Genomic DNA, 16,695 nt, shown 5'->3' with positions numbered 1-16,695 from the left:
AATTCAGATTCTGTTTTTGAATAAATACAATTTCAAATTATACAATTCAGATTCAGATTTTCAATGCTATGATTCAAATTAAACAATACACTTTCAAATTATGTTATTCAAATTCAGTTATTCAATGCAATTATTCAAGTTTAGCAATTCAAATTCAGTTTCTAGTGGCACATATTTCAGCCCATAGAGTCCGCCTTTAGTTACTATGCAGCCCGCAGCTGGAATCAGCTTCCAGAAGAGATCAGATGTGCTAAAACACTAGTCACGTTTAAATCTAGACTTAAAACTCATCTGTTTAGCTGTGCATTTATTGAATGAGCACTGTGCAATGTCCTAACTGATTGCACTGTATTTTACGTATTGACTATATTTGATGTAAAATCATTTTCTAAATTCATTTTAAATAAGTTATTTGTTTTTTAATCACTTTCAAAAAAATTTAAACTGCTTGTTTTATTATTGTGATTATTTTTCTTCATGATTATTTTACTTTCTTTTATGCATGCATGCAAGGTCAAAAATACTTTCATTGTCTTAAATATGCATCTATATTTTACTTTTTTCGATTCATTTTTCCAATCCCCTCCTTCGCGTGACGCTAAACTGCGGTGATTGGTCTGATGACGCAGTCTGTTGTGATTGATCTACCGCGTGCAGCACAGGTCAGTAACAGAAGCCCTTCACCATTACTAGCCCACAGCCCGGTGGTAAACACCCGAACGATGCCAATATATGTGTTAGCCTAATGCAGAAACGTATTGATAAAGCACTGCAGTTTGTACACCAACGTATTGCTCTATTCTTTATCATAACTCCAAGTAATGACAACAACAAACATTCACTATTCTTCGACACATTCGAGATTCGACTGTTCCAGACCAAAGATGTGATACTGGGGCAGAATATTATTTTTTGGTTTTGTTTGTTGTATTGTACCGTAGAGTACATTAAGGAATAGAAAATGTGCAAATGTATACACTTGTGCTCATCATGTGAAAAGTTCCTCGAGGGGGAGAACCACAAGCAACGTATTACTGGTTTGTTTTTGGGTTTTGTAGTAAAGTTTTTAATTTATCACATCAGTGTGTAAAACTGTGTTGAAAAACTTTGCAAAGTTTGTTTTTTCAGCAAGATTGAGTCGTTTTGAGTGGAGAGCTTCATTTTGAACAGGAAGTTTTGAATTGGGTTAGAAGTTATGGATTCATGTTTACTGTTTTGAGAATACGAGGTATAACTTCGTTTCAAGAAATGTGTTTAAGCAATCGAGGCAAACTGTAATCTCTCGCCCTCAAGTCGTACCAATACCTCATGTGCTGGATTTTTGAGGAGGGAAGCAAAAAAGGAGCATGCTTTTTATAAAATACTGTCTCTCAAAGTACTTAATCACAAATTATTATTATTTTTTTGTCTAGCAAAATACAAATGACATGTTTAGTAATTAAATATGTATTTCAAATAAATGTAATTAAAATACTGCCCATCTCTGTTGTTTAGATAGATATTTTAAACCCGGACCATTCCTTCAAAAACCCACCACAAACTGCATTGAATTATGTTTTCAAATCCTCACTGTATGCAAAGTATATCTTCCTTATGAAAGCAGTAATGAACACTGCATAATGATGTTCCTCTTTATTCATCTCCTGTGTATTTCAGTACATCCAAAGTCAAATTTTGTGTCACAATGATTGTTTTCAGGAAACTATTTATGACCACCAGCATGAAATGTGTTACATGTAACCCAACAGTGAACAACACTGATTTATAAAATTCAAATCATGTTCTTCTCCGTCAGGCGAAGTTTAACACAAGACCCAAACTCCTTTATAAGGACATTTAAATAACAGACTAAGTGTTTTACAGGGTTTTTCGGGATGAATACATAAAGGGTACATCTGAAAGCTCAGAGACTGAAAAAGTCCAGATTGTGTGAACTGTTTGGAAAAAAAAATGCAGAAGATACTTTATTTATATACAAGTGTATATGAAGAAAATCTAGAAGTTGATGGCTTTTCCAAACGAAGCCGCAAGGTTAGCTTCTCTGAAGGCCTCTGATACAGTCTGGGAAAAGAGGAAATCTTGATTAACGTTTATGTAAAAAAAAATTTAGCAAGTGTCTCTAAATACATGAATAATAATAATAATAATAATAATAAAATATTTTGTATATATATTACTATGCAAAAAAACCCGTAAAATTGGCCAAGACATTTGAATTTTTTTTAATGTAATTTATTGTTAATGTTAATATTTTATTTTCATTATTTTACAATAACAAAACCCCACATTGGTCAAGTTTAATGTGCTCATTCTTCAGAATGTCTATTAAATAGAATGAGATCAGTAGAATATATTCAGGACACTTACGGGATGGGCGTGACACACTCTTGCAATATCCTCACACGATGCTCCATATTCCATAGCTAATGCAGCCTCATTAATCATCTCTCCTGCCCCCTGTCAAAAGAAAATTTAATATATGAATTATCATGTAATTAAAAATGACCTCTTACAGAAGAAAAGCAAAGCAGACAGATCATTACCGATCCCAGAATGTGCGCTCCCAGCATCCTGTCTGTGTCCTTGTGGCCGAGGATCTTTACCAGTCCATCTGTATCAGCATTCGTCTTAGCTCTGCTGTTGGCTGCGAAGGGGAATTTGCCAACCTTATATGGCACGCCCTGGAAAAACAGCCAATTATTTGATGTATATAAGAGGAAAATATTTTGATATGACATGCATTTAAATAGAAAGGTGTGCTAAAACAAAAACGAGTCTGCTCACTTCCTCTTTGAGCTGTTCCTCGGTCTTGCCGACCCAGGCGACCTCAGGGTGTGTGTATATAACGGAGGGCACACAGTTGTAGTCGATATGGACGGCTCCTCCTGCTATACCCTCGACACAAATGATACCTTCATCTTCTGCTTTATGGGCCAACATGGGTCCGGCTACAACATCTCCAATGGCATAGATACTATAAGAGATGTGCAATACATATTAGGACTTGTCGGTCGCAACGTATACAAGAAAACTCATTTCAAATCTCCATACTTGGGCACTTTGGTCTGGAAACGACCATTGACAGGGATTCTTCCGCGGTTATCCAACTCTATACCGACAGCCTCAAGGCCGAGATTATCGGTGAAGGGACGGCGGCCAATGCACACCAGCAGAACGTCACAGGTGAGCGTCTCGTTCTTTCCGCCAGCTGCAGCTTCCACACTAACCAGTGGAAACAAGAAAATGGGCAAAAGCACTAGATGAATTAGTTCCTAAACAGCAGATGAATAAACGCTGCACTCACGCCACATCGATCTTGCCGTCAGGTCTCCTGGTGGCGCCCATCACCTTGGTGCTCAGTTTGAACTTCAACCCCTGCTTCTGGAGAATTCGCTGGAAGTTCTTGGAGATCTCCATGTCGATGCCCATTCCACCAACGTGGCCGAGGAACTCCACCGCTGTGACTTTGGCACCAAGCCTCTGCCACACGGACCCCTGGGAACAAACAGAATGGACCTCCATTATCAAAAAGCCATTTCAGAAGCATCGTCAGACTTCAAATGTTACAAATAAGCAGTTTCAGAATTAATATTATGGAATGAAACCGCACAACCAATTGCCTACTCACCAACTCGACGCCGATGACTCCAGCTCCAATCACGATGAGCTCCTCTGGAACCTTCTTGAGGGACAAAGCGCCGGTGGACGAGACAATGGTGTCTTCATCAATCTATCGAAAGAGGATCATAATTATTCAAGACAGCAGACCAAGCAAATACTCTTTTTACATGGAGTAAAATCCTGAAATCGCAATATGGCTTATTGCAATTATCAAATCACAAATACTCAAATTTAATTAATAAGAAGCAGCGCTTATAAACGGGCTGTTGTCAACAAAAGAGAGACGCTTTAAAGGAGTGGGCACACCAAAAGTGAATTTATTTATGCAATTGGATTACACGCAATGTAATGCATAGATGCCAATTGGGTGATGTGATTGCTACGAACATGCAATATTTGCCTTGTTCGCATCTTTCAACTTCAATTTTACGAATTTTGCTTTGTTGGCATAATGTGTGCTAGAATGTTAACAAAAAATTTCAGTGCAAGTAAATATTTTTTAATTGTTTTTTTTAATTGATTTGTTCTTTGAAAAGCAAGACAAAACTGTAAAAAGCACATTTTGACTATTAAGTTTATACAATGGTAAAAAAAAAATACAATGGTGGTGGTGAGGGGGGGCTTTTTCTGCCAAATATTGCCTAATCATTACTAGGGCTGGGCCATATATCTAACTATATAATCATGTGCATCTAATCAGTAAATCTGGTTCCATGATTACCGCTAAATCACCATCACCTGCTTTTAAATGGAGCAGCATTTAATAGACAAAGCCGTAGATCACTGACAAGCTACACAATATCACGTTCATTATCGAAGGTGATTCATCTGGGATAATGAACGTGATATTGCGTAGCTTGTCAGTGATCTGTCTATTAAATGCTGCTCCAATTATAAGCAGGTGATGGCGATTTAGCAGTAATCATGGAACCAGATTTACTGACTAGATGTGCATGATTATATGGTTAGATATATCGCCCAGCCCTAATCATAATAAACCATACATCAATGGAAAGCTTATTTATTCAGCTTTAAAAACTAAAAAATTCAACACATGGCCCACAACCGTTCTAAATTATCCAGACAGAAATTAGTTACACATTCTCAATGGGAAAGTGCTCAAGCAAAGTTGCCCGGCAAAACTGATCAAAATGTTGATCCGTGTGTCATCAGCTATGTTCTTGTTTATCGCTGATGTACCTCAATGCCTGGGAAGGGGGTGACCTCTGATCCAGTAGCGATGAGGATGTTCTTAGTGTTTATGACCTGTTCTCCATCAGCAGTCTTTGCGGTCACTTGATTCTTGCCAGTTATCTGTCCAAAACCGTTGACTTGAGTTACCTAGGAATTGTGAAAATAAAAAATTAGTATGGCTCTAAAAGGTGTTTTGATCAACTACATATTACCACTGGAAACACATAGAAAAACAAATCCTGAATCTCACTTTGTTCTGTTTGAATAAGTGTGCGATTCCTCCGGTCAGAGCTTTGACAGCCCCGCTCTTCTGTGCCATCATCTTCTCCAGATTCAATGAGATCCCCTGAACTAATGTAGAAGAAATCACGATGAAAAGACAGACAGGATTTGAAACAAACAGAAAAACTAAATCCTCTTTAATTTATTACAGTTAAAATGGCCTTAATCAAATCGGTTGGCTTCTGCATATCCTTGACACAGTAACATGTGTTATGTAGACCCATATCTCATGTTTACACTTGAACTTACTTTCAATGCCTCTGCTTTCGAAATCTTTTCCGTGTGCCAAGTGATACAGGTACGAGTTGTTAAGCAGAGCCTTAAATGAGCAAAAAACAACAACAAACAAACAAAAAAAAAGATCAAGTTAGGCAAAACTTAGTCATTTTTGGTAAAGCATTTTTAAAATCACAAACCTTTGACGGGATGCAGCCCACGTTCAAGCACGTTCCTCCAAGGGTGGCGTTCTTTTCTATGCATACTGTCTGTGAAAGAAGTTTGCATGTTACCAACGCAGTCAAAGAGAAGCTGATGATATCTGTGATCCGGGGGTCAAAGTGATACCTTAAAGCCAAGCTGAGCTGCTTTGATGGCGGCGACGTATCCTCCGGGTCCAGAGCCCACAACTGTGACATCAGCATCAACTTTGACAGAACAAATGATGGTTTCAATATGGATTTACATAGAAGTGCATTTCATATCATTTAGCTCCTCTATTGTTAAAGGTCATGACTGAATGTTTATAAATAACAGTACAGATATGATCATAAAGCATGATAACTACAAAGATAAAGATACAATTCTAAAAATCATTCTAAATATTAAAGAATAGCGGAGTCCACACCACAGCTATAACAATAAAGGCACAGAGAAACAATATAATTGGAATAACTTCCAAAATGATTTTTTTCCCCAGCTTGTGAACGATAAAATCATTGACACTCAGTCAGAATCAATCCTGCTGTCACAAGCTGGAGAATTTAAAGCGGTAGACGCATGTGTGCTTAGAATAAACAGACGATATCGTCCGCTGGTGTGGACACTAATAGGGTTATCTTTATAGTTATCGTTCTTGGTGTGAACAGGGCTTTAGTTGTCTTACTTGGTGCTTTGTCAGCATACGTTCTCAACGACAAGACTGTGGCTCCATGCAGCTTGTTGGGGAGGTGCTGCCCTCGCTGTATTGTACAAAAGAAATAGAAACAACAAAACTTTCTTATTATACAGATTTTGCTTCTCCATACTCTATTTTAATGCTTGCAAATGACAAACAAAATATTTAAATAGACTTTTAAATAAAATAAATAATCCAAAGGGAGATTGAGACAAAAATAGAAAATTAAATTTCTTCATATAAAAATTAGATTTTTTTAAAAGTAAGAAAAACTTAAATAAGAAATGTTTTGGACGCTAACTGAAATAAAAAATAAATAAATAGTTAAAGTAGTAAGACAACTAAAATGGAAATAAAAATAAGATTCAATATTAAAAAGAAAAGAAAAAATTGAAATGGCAAGTAAAAACTAAGAAAAAAATTTCCCCCACAGTTTTGATTATTAGACTAAGAATCACTACCAGTGAGCAGCCAATGGCAAAAGGCACAAAGGATTATTTATTTTATCCAACTGATCCAATGCTCTTTATTTTTGCACGTCTAATACTCATAATTGAGAACAGACATATAAACAGAAACATGCCCACATTTTTGTACAACAAGACAGCACCTGCATAACCAAGAATGTTATTTTTAAATATGTTTTCACTTCTTTTCCCAAACTAAATGTTCCCTAAATGTGGCTTTGTCTTAAAAACGAGAGTTCTGTCTGCCCAGAGTGCACTTTAGACATCACTGGCATATTTTAGGTAAGTTATGCGTCTTATTCAGTATATAGTCTTAAGTAGGTCTAAAAGTCTGTAGGTTACCTTGATCAGAATATGACCTATGTGGCAAATTATAAAAAATCTCCACAGATTTGGTAAACTATACACCCCTGTAAGTTCAACCAGTGAGCACAGATCAGATTCTTAGATGTGTAATTATACATTTCGATTAATTAAATATACATACAAGTAAATTCGAGTAGCTAAACAGATCAACTCAGTCCGCTCCGTGTGTGTTTATGGGCAGACAAGCGAGTATGTTAGGCCTACGCAGTAATAACATTGCGTTTCTGCCCGACAATGTTTTCTTTTCATTCTAACGTAGTGTGAATATACCAAGAGTACAATGTCCTGAGCCAAATGAAGTCATTACCGTGGCAAGTGTGCGGTACAGATGGTTCCAGGTCTGCATTTTGACTGTACGTCCCTCGCGAGACCGCTTCACCTACAGTGATCGCTGTGTCCAAGGACTCGTCGATTTACGCATGCGCAGAACGCAGAGCGATCAGAGTCGCTGCCTGATGATGTCACTCTCAACCTGGCAGGAGAAACTTCATATCATTTGTAAAGAGAGAAGTCAGAAATAATTGTACGCTTATTTTTCGGTTTAATTCATACTAAATAATTTTTGTCTCATGTTTAGTTGATATTTTTCGAGGTTTGTCCAAATCCAAATATGTGATACAAGGATTTGTTTTTGGATTGATACCAGTTGGATTGACAATACAACCGAAAATATCCCGTACATAAACTAAAATAGGTAAGTTTTGCCAAGAATTAGACTTTTTTTAGAGCATTATTTCCCTTCAATAAAGCATAAACGTAAATCCATCTCTGTTATTGAAAAGATAATTGATGTAGGCTACAAATTATGTGACTGATTTTTGTTGTAAGATGTATTATGGATGCATATACATACTCTTTTCCCCTGTGCTAGTTTTTAAACTGTTAACTGTATATTAACTGTTCCTCTGATAATAAATAATTAACAAATATAGCTGAAAGCAACAATTACCAGGCTATAAGATGATTTTACCCAAAAGTGTAAAATAAATAAATAAATAAAATCACTAGAAATATTATTTAATGGTGGTTAACTAGGGATGATGATGACACACAATTTGGTGCCAATATGCCCAAGATTTTTTTTCACATCTCCTGACCATTAGGTGGCACTGTCTCATTTACTTGGATGTATGTCATTGATTATGTTGCATGAGTGCCCACTTCTGGAGGAACCTTTACTGTCTATGGGAGGAACCCTTGCAATGGGCTGGATCGAAACGTCATAAGCCCTTAATAACTGAGAATATGCTATAGGGTTGGTTTATTGTTTACATATTCCTCTTATGAATTTGTTTGTTACAGCATTCTATATGTAAATAGGCATGCTTGGGCTGTTAGAAGGAGGGACTTTGTAGAAAACAACGCGTTTGAGAGAGATAGGGCATAGAGGACCTACGATAATATTTGAAAAATAATGTGTGTTTTGAACATTAAAGCATGTCAACATATTCTGTTACACCAAATACACAATAATGATCTTTAAAAAAGGAGTCTTAACTTTGATAAAGAATATCTCTTTGGATTTGAGACTTTAGTCTTGGCTACTTTACAGATCTTCGTTATGCAACAAGAGCTTGTAACACTCCAAAGAGAAAGAAAACATTGATATCACAATTCACGAGTGCGTGTCTAAAAGTGGATTGGAACGCAGCCCAAGTTTGTTCTGAACATGATAAAGCGTTCAGAAGATAAAGCCTCATGTCCACTTTGGCGAGCATCAAATTCATTTGTGCATTATTTGAGAATGATTGCATCGATCAGAGAGCTTTTGATCACTTTTTGTTTTTGAAAACTGGACAAACCGTCTTGGACGAGTTCAAAAAAAGTAGCTTTTTTTCCAAATGTAAAATCTTTAACGAATGGTTTGATTGACAGAAGTGGTTCTATAGGGAAGTTATTCATAATAAAGAGATCCAACGTATGATATGAATATTGTGTGTATGTGTGAAACACTGTGTGAAATACGATGGATTTACGAGTAAAACACGACCTAGAGGCCGATTTCCACAATTCACAGAATAGGGCCAAGACGAAAACACGTCTCGCCTAATAGGTGCTTAAACCCTAAACATACCCCTTCCATTACATTCTACATTAATTATGGTTGTACAGTAGCCACAGCTGTACCCCTTCAAGCTTTAACCAATAGTTACAGCCATGTTCAAGTTTTTTCATGTTATAGCGCTACCAAGTGGTCTTACTAAACTAAATGTTTTAGCAATTCTTTTTTATGTACATTGGTTTTATACCCAGCTTTGTATTTAACTGTTTATTAATATTTACTTATAAGTGAATAAAATACATTTTTAATGATTTATTAAGGATTTTGTTCCCCCTGCTTTTTGTGTTTGCAGTGATCACTTTCGTGTCCTTCCCCTTCAGAAGCTCTACCATTAGATCAAATCATCCCATACAGGTCTCAAACACTTCCCTCTAGTGGTTAAACAAGGAGAATGATACTCAGAAACCTTTTTATTTTTCCATAAACAGACAACTACTGTGCTCGGCTTAGACTCGTTTTCATGTGCGTGGGAAATAAAAGAATCATACCATGCAAAAAAAAAAAAAAAAAAGATCTTTGTTGTATGGTTCATTTTCCCAACTGACTCTCAAACATTTATTAAAGAAAATTTTAGATTTTTCATATTTGAGCTGTTAATTTCTTGTTGGCTATTTAGTATTTATTGTATTTAATAATACAAAATAAAACATGGATATTAAACAAAAATGCTAAGTTATGTAAATAAAATGTAAATTACGTGGAAGCTGGTAACACAATTCACAATACACGACCATATATCACGGTAAACTAAAGAGATTTAAGAAAAAAACTAAAAACTAAAGAGATTTAAGAGGATTAGACCGGTAGTTCACTCAAATAGAGCAAAAAAAAAGGAAAAAAAAGAGATGTTAGGCTTCAGTCATCATTCACTTTCAGTGCATATTTTCCCATAGAGTATACGAAATGGTGCCTGAAGCTATCATTATGTCTAACATCTCCTTTTGTGATCCGCGAAAGAAGTAATTTCACACAGGTTTGGAAAAACATAAGTTAACTACATTTCTGGTCTACATGGCTACATTTTTGTAACTTGATATTAAACTGAGGTGAGATTCTATAAGAATTTGCTTCAGTCTTCTACGACGATTCCCTTTATTACAACTTCAGTTATTATTAATAATTCATGATAATGAATAAAACCCCATGTTACTCTTGCTACAGCAGGACGCTGACTTTTGCTGTCTTTATTGCGCATGCGCGGTATCATAGCAACAGTGATAAACAGAAACAGTGGCCAAGATGTCATCGCCGCGGGAGCTAGAGGCAGCAGAATACCTCGAGAAACACAAACTTATTGAGCTGATGGATAATTTAACTAGTATGCTTTTTTTCTACAGACCAGGTGAGACTTTCAAGTCGAGTAGATTTGATAAATTACTTTAGTTCACCATCTACTGTACCTCCTACTAACCTGTGCCAGCATACATTTGAAATTGAAAATGTGATGTCATAAATAAGGACAGTTTTTTTGTAGTGCGTAGACATCTAGAGTAGTAACCAGCTGCTTTCTTTTTTTTTTGGGGGGGGGGGGGGGGGGGGGGTCTGAAAAATGATTACAAACTTAATGTCCAGTCTCATGAATTCTGCCGTTACAGATCGTCCTAAAGAATTTATGATCGACCAACTTGAAAAACTGAAAGTTCATCCAGGAAAGCCTCCGTGCCTCTTTAACGAGTCCAATCTAGATGCGCTGTTTGGAGTTCTGGATCCTTCCCATCAAGGCTTCATCACTTATAGTCAGTACAAAGAAGGTAAAACTGCCGTAATGTTGCAGAGGTCTTAAAAGACCTTGTCATTTTGAGAGAAACTGTGCTGGAACTAACTACACCAATACAAACAATCGTGGTCAGTAAAATATAAAGGAGATCATCTGAATAAAATTCTTTGTCAAATGCATGGAAATAAATAAATAAATAAAAACCATCAACAAACATTGTTTTTGATTTGAGAGTATGACTGATTATATTATATTATACTATATTTTATATTAGGCTATATTATCAATTTTCAAGGCTTCGGAGTTGCTGACTGAGCAAAATACCAGTGCTTAAATACCAGAAAAATTATGGCAATTATCCATGAAATTATAAAGGGGTCATGTGATGCAATTTCATGCTTTCCTTTCTCTTTGGAGTATTACAAGCTGTTCGTGCATAGATAAGGTCCCTAAAGTTTCAAAAACTAAAGTCTCAAACCCAAAGAGATATTTTACATAAGAGGTAAGACTCATCCACACCCTCCTAAAACTCTTCGTTTAAACACGCCCCCACATCTCTACTTCACTGTGTGGCAAGATTTGCATAATACCGCCCAAATGTTCACACAAAGAAAGAAAGTGTAACTTTGATTCTTGCTGTTGCTGCCGGTGTTATGTTGTGGAGACCGTTGTGAAAGCGAAACTACTTTGTTTGGCGTTCCAAAAGAGGACACAACTAGAAATCAGTGGTTAAGTTGTATTTACAACACTGTTCCGAAACAGTTCAACCCAAACATTCAGATGTGTGCAGCGCACTTTATGGAGGACTGTTTCCTGATTCTGGGAAGGCTGTGCATTTCTTTAAAGTGGGGTAATTCCAATTTTGCAAGGACAGTCTGGTGCTTTTGACTCGCAGTTTGTACGTTTGCATATGTAAAAGATTTGCCACTTATGATTCAAACGCAAGTTTTGAGCAGTGTAGAGTAGCGCTTGTTGTTTCTTAGATCACAAATGCAGACATGGTTTTATGTTTACGTAGTGCAATATGCAACACAACCTGTAAAAAGACAGTATAAGTCATTATAATCAGTAATTATGTCCCCACTGGATGCAACAAATGCATAGTTTGTAATGGGTTTTATTGATTTTGTTTCGTCGCTCCGGAAGATGGCATCACAGTATGGTGAGGGGCGTCACATCTCCGTCACATGCTTGAGGTATTCAGCCAATCACAACGCACTGGATAGCTGGCCAATCAGAGCACACCTTGCTTTTCAGACCGATGAGCTTTTTAAAAATCGATGCGTTTCAGAAAGGTGGGGCATAGAGAAGCAACAATAATGTACAGTATGTTAACCTTAAACCATATAAACACATTACATTACACCAAATACACAAAATAATGTTCTTTTTAGCAACGTCATATGACTTCTTTAAAGGATTTTTGTTTAAACACATTTTATTAATGTTTTTGTCTTTCTTAAATTGAATATTTACGGAGTGGCACATGCGTAAATAATCTCTACAATTTCAATACAGGCAGTAAAAACGTGATATTTCCACTTTAAAAATAGCAATAGTTTTATTCTACATATACAGTAAATATCCTATTTAAATGTAATGGCATCAAATAAAGACATTGGTGGATATTCATATGAACAACTATTTACATTACTATCTACGTTACTTACTTGAACAAAGTTAAAAGAATAGTTTACCCAAAAATGACAATGTATTATCCATGATGTTTCTTCATCAGAACAGATTTGGAGAAATTTAGCATTACATTTGCTCATTTACATTTAGCATTTGCTCACCATTGGAATCCTCTGCAGTGAATGGGTGCCGTCATAATGAGAGTTCAAACAGTGTGTTTCTAAGAAAAAAATTTAGTTTACCCAAAAATTAAAAATCTTTCATTAATAACTCACTCTCATGTCATCCAAAACCCGTTCGTTCATCTTCGGAACACAGAGGTCCAGGTTCAAAAACGTAGCAAGGACATCAGCAAGAACATGAATAACTTATTTTCTTATTGCTTTTTTTGCACACAAAAAGTATTCTCTTAGCTTTGTAAAATTACGGTTAAGCCACAGATGTCACATAGACTATTTTACCGATGTCCTTGCTACGCTTCTGGATCTGGGAACATGTCAGTTTGTCTTCTATGGAGACAGATTTAATCAAAAATATCTTAATTTGTGTTCTGAAGATGAACGAAGGTCTCAAGTTTGGAACGACATGACGGTGAGTAATTAATGACGGAATTTTCTTTTTTGAGTGAACTATCCCTTTAAGGCATTTTTATGATTTCCTATTACTTCAAATACCAAAATTCCAATCCGTTATTCAACAATTTCTTTAGTGAAAAAAGTCCTGTGCTGTCCTCTCACACTAAAATCCACAGACATATTTGTTTAGAATTGTTTTAGACCATTTTCTCTTGTAAACAGTACTTGATCTGTGCATATTTATTTCCTGATTCAGGCGAGACAACTTTTTCACTGGAGAAAGCAATATTATGAATAGAGAAAATCAACAGTTTGAACCTAAAAACATCTTAATGTATTTGTTTATGCATTGATTCACAGGATGTTAATTGATAGATTGGTGACTTGTTGATTATTTTGATATTTTTATCAGCTATTTGGACTCTCATTCTGACGGCACCCATTCACTGCAGATTATATTTTGGTGAACAAATGATGTAATGCTACATTTCTTCAAATTTGTTCTGATGAAGAAACAAACTCATCTACATCTTGGATGCCCTGAGGATCACTGAATTTTAAGCTAGTTTTAAATTTTTGAGAGAACTATTCCTTTAAATCTATCAAATAATGTGACCGTGTTCAGTGTCCGGTTTAGAGATCGACCGATATGGGTTTTTCTATAGCCGATGCCGATGTTTAGAAGTCAGGGTCAGCCGATGGCCGATATGTGCTGCCAATTTTTAGGGCCGATATCTTGAAGTTTTCCCCTTCATTTGCATGCTAAAATGTCACACTAATAAAAGTGGATGCACAATATTTCTAAACATATCATCATTTATTGAGCACTGACTTGAACCATCTCTCGAATCTTAATTTTGTGCACTGCACTGTATTAAAATAAAACATGTATCCAAAGTTAACCAAACAAATCAATAAACTGACCAAGTATTAAATATATAAGTCAATCATTTACATAAAGGTTTTAGAGCATTTATCAAGTAGAATTTTTCAAGTTTGTTGGAACATAAATGTAAACTTAAATATACATTTAAATAAATACAATTTTAGAAATAAAAATCAATTAAACAAAAAAATATATAAAAATAAATATATAAAAAATAAATAACAGCAGTGCTGCAAACACACTACATTTGTGTTTGGTATAAATGACACAGAACATCTAAAGTGCATTATAATTTCAAACTTACATCGCAGTCTGTTCATTATTAAAATAAAGTAGGCCTACAGTCAACCAAACACATAAAAGGTTACACTGGTCAGTTTAAATAGACCGTAGTATACCGGTCCACTCTGCTGTTATGCCAAGGAGGTTTTTGCTCATGTGAAGAGGGTGATCTTTTCCGTCTAGTTTACAATAAAAAAATAAAAAATATTATAGTTTAAGATACATCGCGAATATGGAAACATTTGGATATGTGCAGAACGAGACGTGAGCAATAACCTCCAAATACATCTAGTCAAACCCGCGCTCGCTCGTCCTCGTATGGATCGGATCATTTTTCGGATCAGCAAAAAAAAAAAAAAGGCCAAAACAAATATACATACGTTTTGTCTTTTTTTATTAACATTAAATTATTAAATTAAAATATATGAAATCAACTTAAAGTGGACATAATATCTTCTTTTTAACATAATAGCCCGACTTCTCATCTCCCAGTCTGCTGTAATGAAGTGAGCAGTTATCGTCACAGAGCTCTCCGTCCCCCTGGACGTCCACCCTTCTGTCGTGAGCGCAACAGAAGAGGCTCGGGATAGTTCATCCACAACTTTTTTCTTCTCCTGTTCATAAAGTTCTGGCACAATCTTTTCACTCTAACCTCTTTCCTTCATCATTATATCTGACAAGGAAGCCAAAATGCACGGGGCGTTCAAGCTCCTCCGTTCCTCCGCTCGCCATGACCACTGAGTGTGGACTGAACATGCGCAATTTTTTTCATAAATCAATCAGGGGGTCACGTGTGTGCCGAACCATAGATATTGATCAATGATGATCCGTTGCACAACTACTATAGTGTCATTTGAAAACATTGCAGTTGCGTTTTAAAATACAACAACGAGCACCACGAAACCATTTAAAGAGACGCATTCAGAGCTCTCCTTGACGGGAAACAGTCAACAAAGTAACATGATCTCAAACGTATGGCGCGCTCTCTTCATTTTATCAAATTATCATAATCACATCTATTCATTTTACAGTCCTGCTACTAGCATTTTATTCAGACTAAAAGCCCTTTAATTCGGTTGAGAAAGCTTTTTTCCCAAGTGGCTTTTGCACATAATAATAATACCGCTGCAGACGCATTTTGCAGCATTAAGGTTATTAATTGATCGTTAATTTAAATTACGATCGATCATGGAAATTATCGAATATTGACATCCCTAAATACAAATGAGTTGGATGGAAACCTGGCTATTGTATGCATCACACCATGCTTCTGAACAAATGTGATTCACCGTTCTGGGCAGCTCCAGCACAGCTGTCTCTCCGAGCACGGTGCTGTCTGTGAGCGGGTCAGAGTAACGTCACGGTGCAGTGTTTGTTAGAGCTGCCAACTTCTCCACCCCATTTACAGAGTGAAATTCTCTGACTACATTTATCTCCCAGGACTGTTGTTGAATCTTCCAAAAGTTTTGGCTTGGGGTGCTTCACATGTTGCATCAGCAGCACTTTCTACCGCACCAATAACACGGGGCTGCCCGCAGACGTGCCTGACTTTAAATCGGCACTACTAAACACGGATATCGGCCGATGCCGATATATATATATATATATATATATATATATATATATATATATATATATATATATATATATATATATAAATGACAAATATCAGCCCGATATATCGGCCGACCTCTAGTCCGGTTTATTGTATAAGTGCTAAGTCATAGGTAAACAACTGACCCTGATAATGACCTGAATCCACTGACTTTTATAATACATTTCACTGAATACTTCCATGTACACTTATTACAATTCATGAGTATAAGAATTACTAATGGCCTGACACTTCCCAACAGCACTGAAGACACTTGGCATCAAGAATTTCAATGAGTTCCCAGAAGGAGCCAGTGATGACAGAATATCACAAGAGACATTCATAAGAGAGGCGTAAGTATAACCACTGCTGGAGTGATATGGCATCATTAGATGATTCAAAGGATCTGATTTCAGAGTCCGACACAATACCTAATGCATTCACTATGCCCATGTATTGTTTTGTAGGCTTTATGTATATTTGATTATATTAGCAGTATGTTATGTCTTTCATGTTTTGATACCCTTGAATAGAACAGATTAGTGTCTGTGTATTTTTTTCATGCTTTATCCAAATCTCTCTGTTTCTCTGTTTAGGACAGAAGGGCTTGTCGGAAGTGCAGCAACATTCCAGCTATAGGAGAATTCTGTCCGAAGTATCTTTACAATTGCTTTATATAAAAACAGTACTTCCTGTAGTATGCATATATAAATCAATGATATAAAACAAGTATCTAATACAAACTGAAAATATTCACTTATGTCATTATTTCTTGCCAATTTAATATAACATTTCTTATGTGTGTAGATCAGATTTTAACAACTTTGTAAAGATTGTCCTATACCTATAGTTAAACCTTAAAGTGGTAGTTCACCCAAAAAGGAGAACTGTCAGTTGTTC

The 16,695-nt window shown here is 36.1% G+C and overlaps 2 protein-coding genes across 2 annotated transcripts; one reads left to right on the top strand and one right to left on the bottom strand.

The window, feature by feature from the left end:
• Window positions 1-1,617: 1,617 nt before the first annotated feature.
• Window positions 1,618-7,497, bottom strand: dldh (dihydrolipoamide dehydrogenase). Its single transcript, XM_059536040.1, has 14 exons — window positions 7,352-7,497; window positions 6,200-6,275; window positions 5,662-5,741; window positions 5,514-5,582; window positions 5,347-5,416; window positions 5,066-5,166; window positions 4,822-4,962; window positions 3,629-3,730; window positions 3,305-3,495; window positions 3,052-3,222; window positions 2,785-2,974; window positions 2,544-2,681; window positions 2,368-2,457; window positions 1,618-2,061 (listed from the first exon to the last, which is right to left on the bottom strand). The coding sequence occupies exons 1-14, from the start codon at window positions 7,388-7,390 to the stop codon at window positions 1,996-1,998; spliced, it is 1,524 nt and encodes a 507-aa protein (XP_059392023.1). The 5' UTR covers window positions 7,391-7,497; the 3' UTR covers window positions 1,618-1,995.
• A 2,802-nt stretch (window positions 7,498-10,299) lies between these two features.
• si:dkey-42p14.3 (EF-hand calcium-binding domain-containing protein 10) lies at window positions 10,300-16,525 on the top strand. Its single transcript, XM_059536342.1, has 4 exons — window positions 10,300-10,448; window positions 10,702-10,857; window positions 16,058-16,148; window positions 16,392-16,525. The coding sequence occupies exons 1-4, from the start codon at window positions 10,346-10,348 to the stop codon at window positions 16,432-16,434; spliced, it is 393 nt and encodes a 130-aa protein (XP_059392325.1). The 5' UTR covers window positions 10,300-10,345; the 3' UTR covers window positions 16,435-16,525.
• Window positions 16,526-16,695: the final 170 nt, after the last annotated feature.

Source organism: Carassius carassius, chromosome 43, assembly GCF_963082965.1.
Source record: "Carassius carassius chromosome 43, fCarCar2.1, whole genome shotgun sequence".
In the NCBI taxonomy this organism is placed as follows: Eukaryota; Metazoa; Chordata; class Actinopteri; order Cypriniformes; family Cyprinidae; genus Carassius; species Carassius carassius.
This window is presented reverse-complemented; position numbering and strand designations above follow the sequence as displayed.

Bases quoted from the DNA above. Each gene is read 5' to 3' on its own strand.
- dldh (XM_059536040.1), bottom strand. From the start codon at position 7,390: ATGCAGACCTGGAACCATCTGTACCGCACACTTGCCACG. The intron at 5,417-5,513 runs GTTTGTGATTTT...TGCTCATTTAAG, and splicing joins TGGGCTGCATCCCGTCAAAG to GCTCTGCTTAACAACTCGTA. The intron at 2,975-3,051 runs GTATGGAGATTT...CATCTCTTATAG, and splicing joins TTCCAGACCAAAGTGCCCAA to TATCTATGCCATTGGAGATG.
- si:dkey-42p14.3 (XM_059536342.1), top strand. From the start codon at position 10,346: ATGTCATCGCCGCGGGAGCTAGAGGCAGCAGAATACCTCGAGAAACAC. The intron at 10,858-16,057 runs GTAAAACTGCCG...ACTTCCCAACAG, and splicing joins TTATAGTCAGTACAAAGAAG to CACTGAAGACACTTGGCATC. The intron at 16,149-16,391 runs GTAAGTATAACC...TTCTCTGTTTAG, and splicing joins GAGACATTCATAAGAGAGGC to GACAGAAGGGCTTGTCGGAA.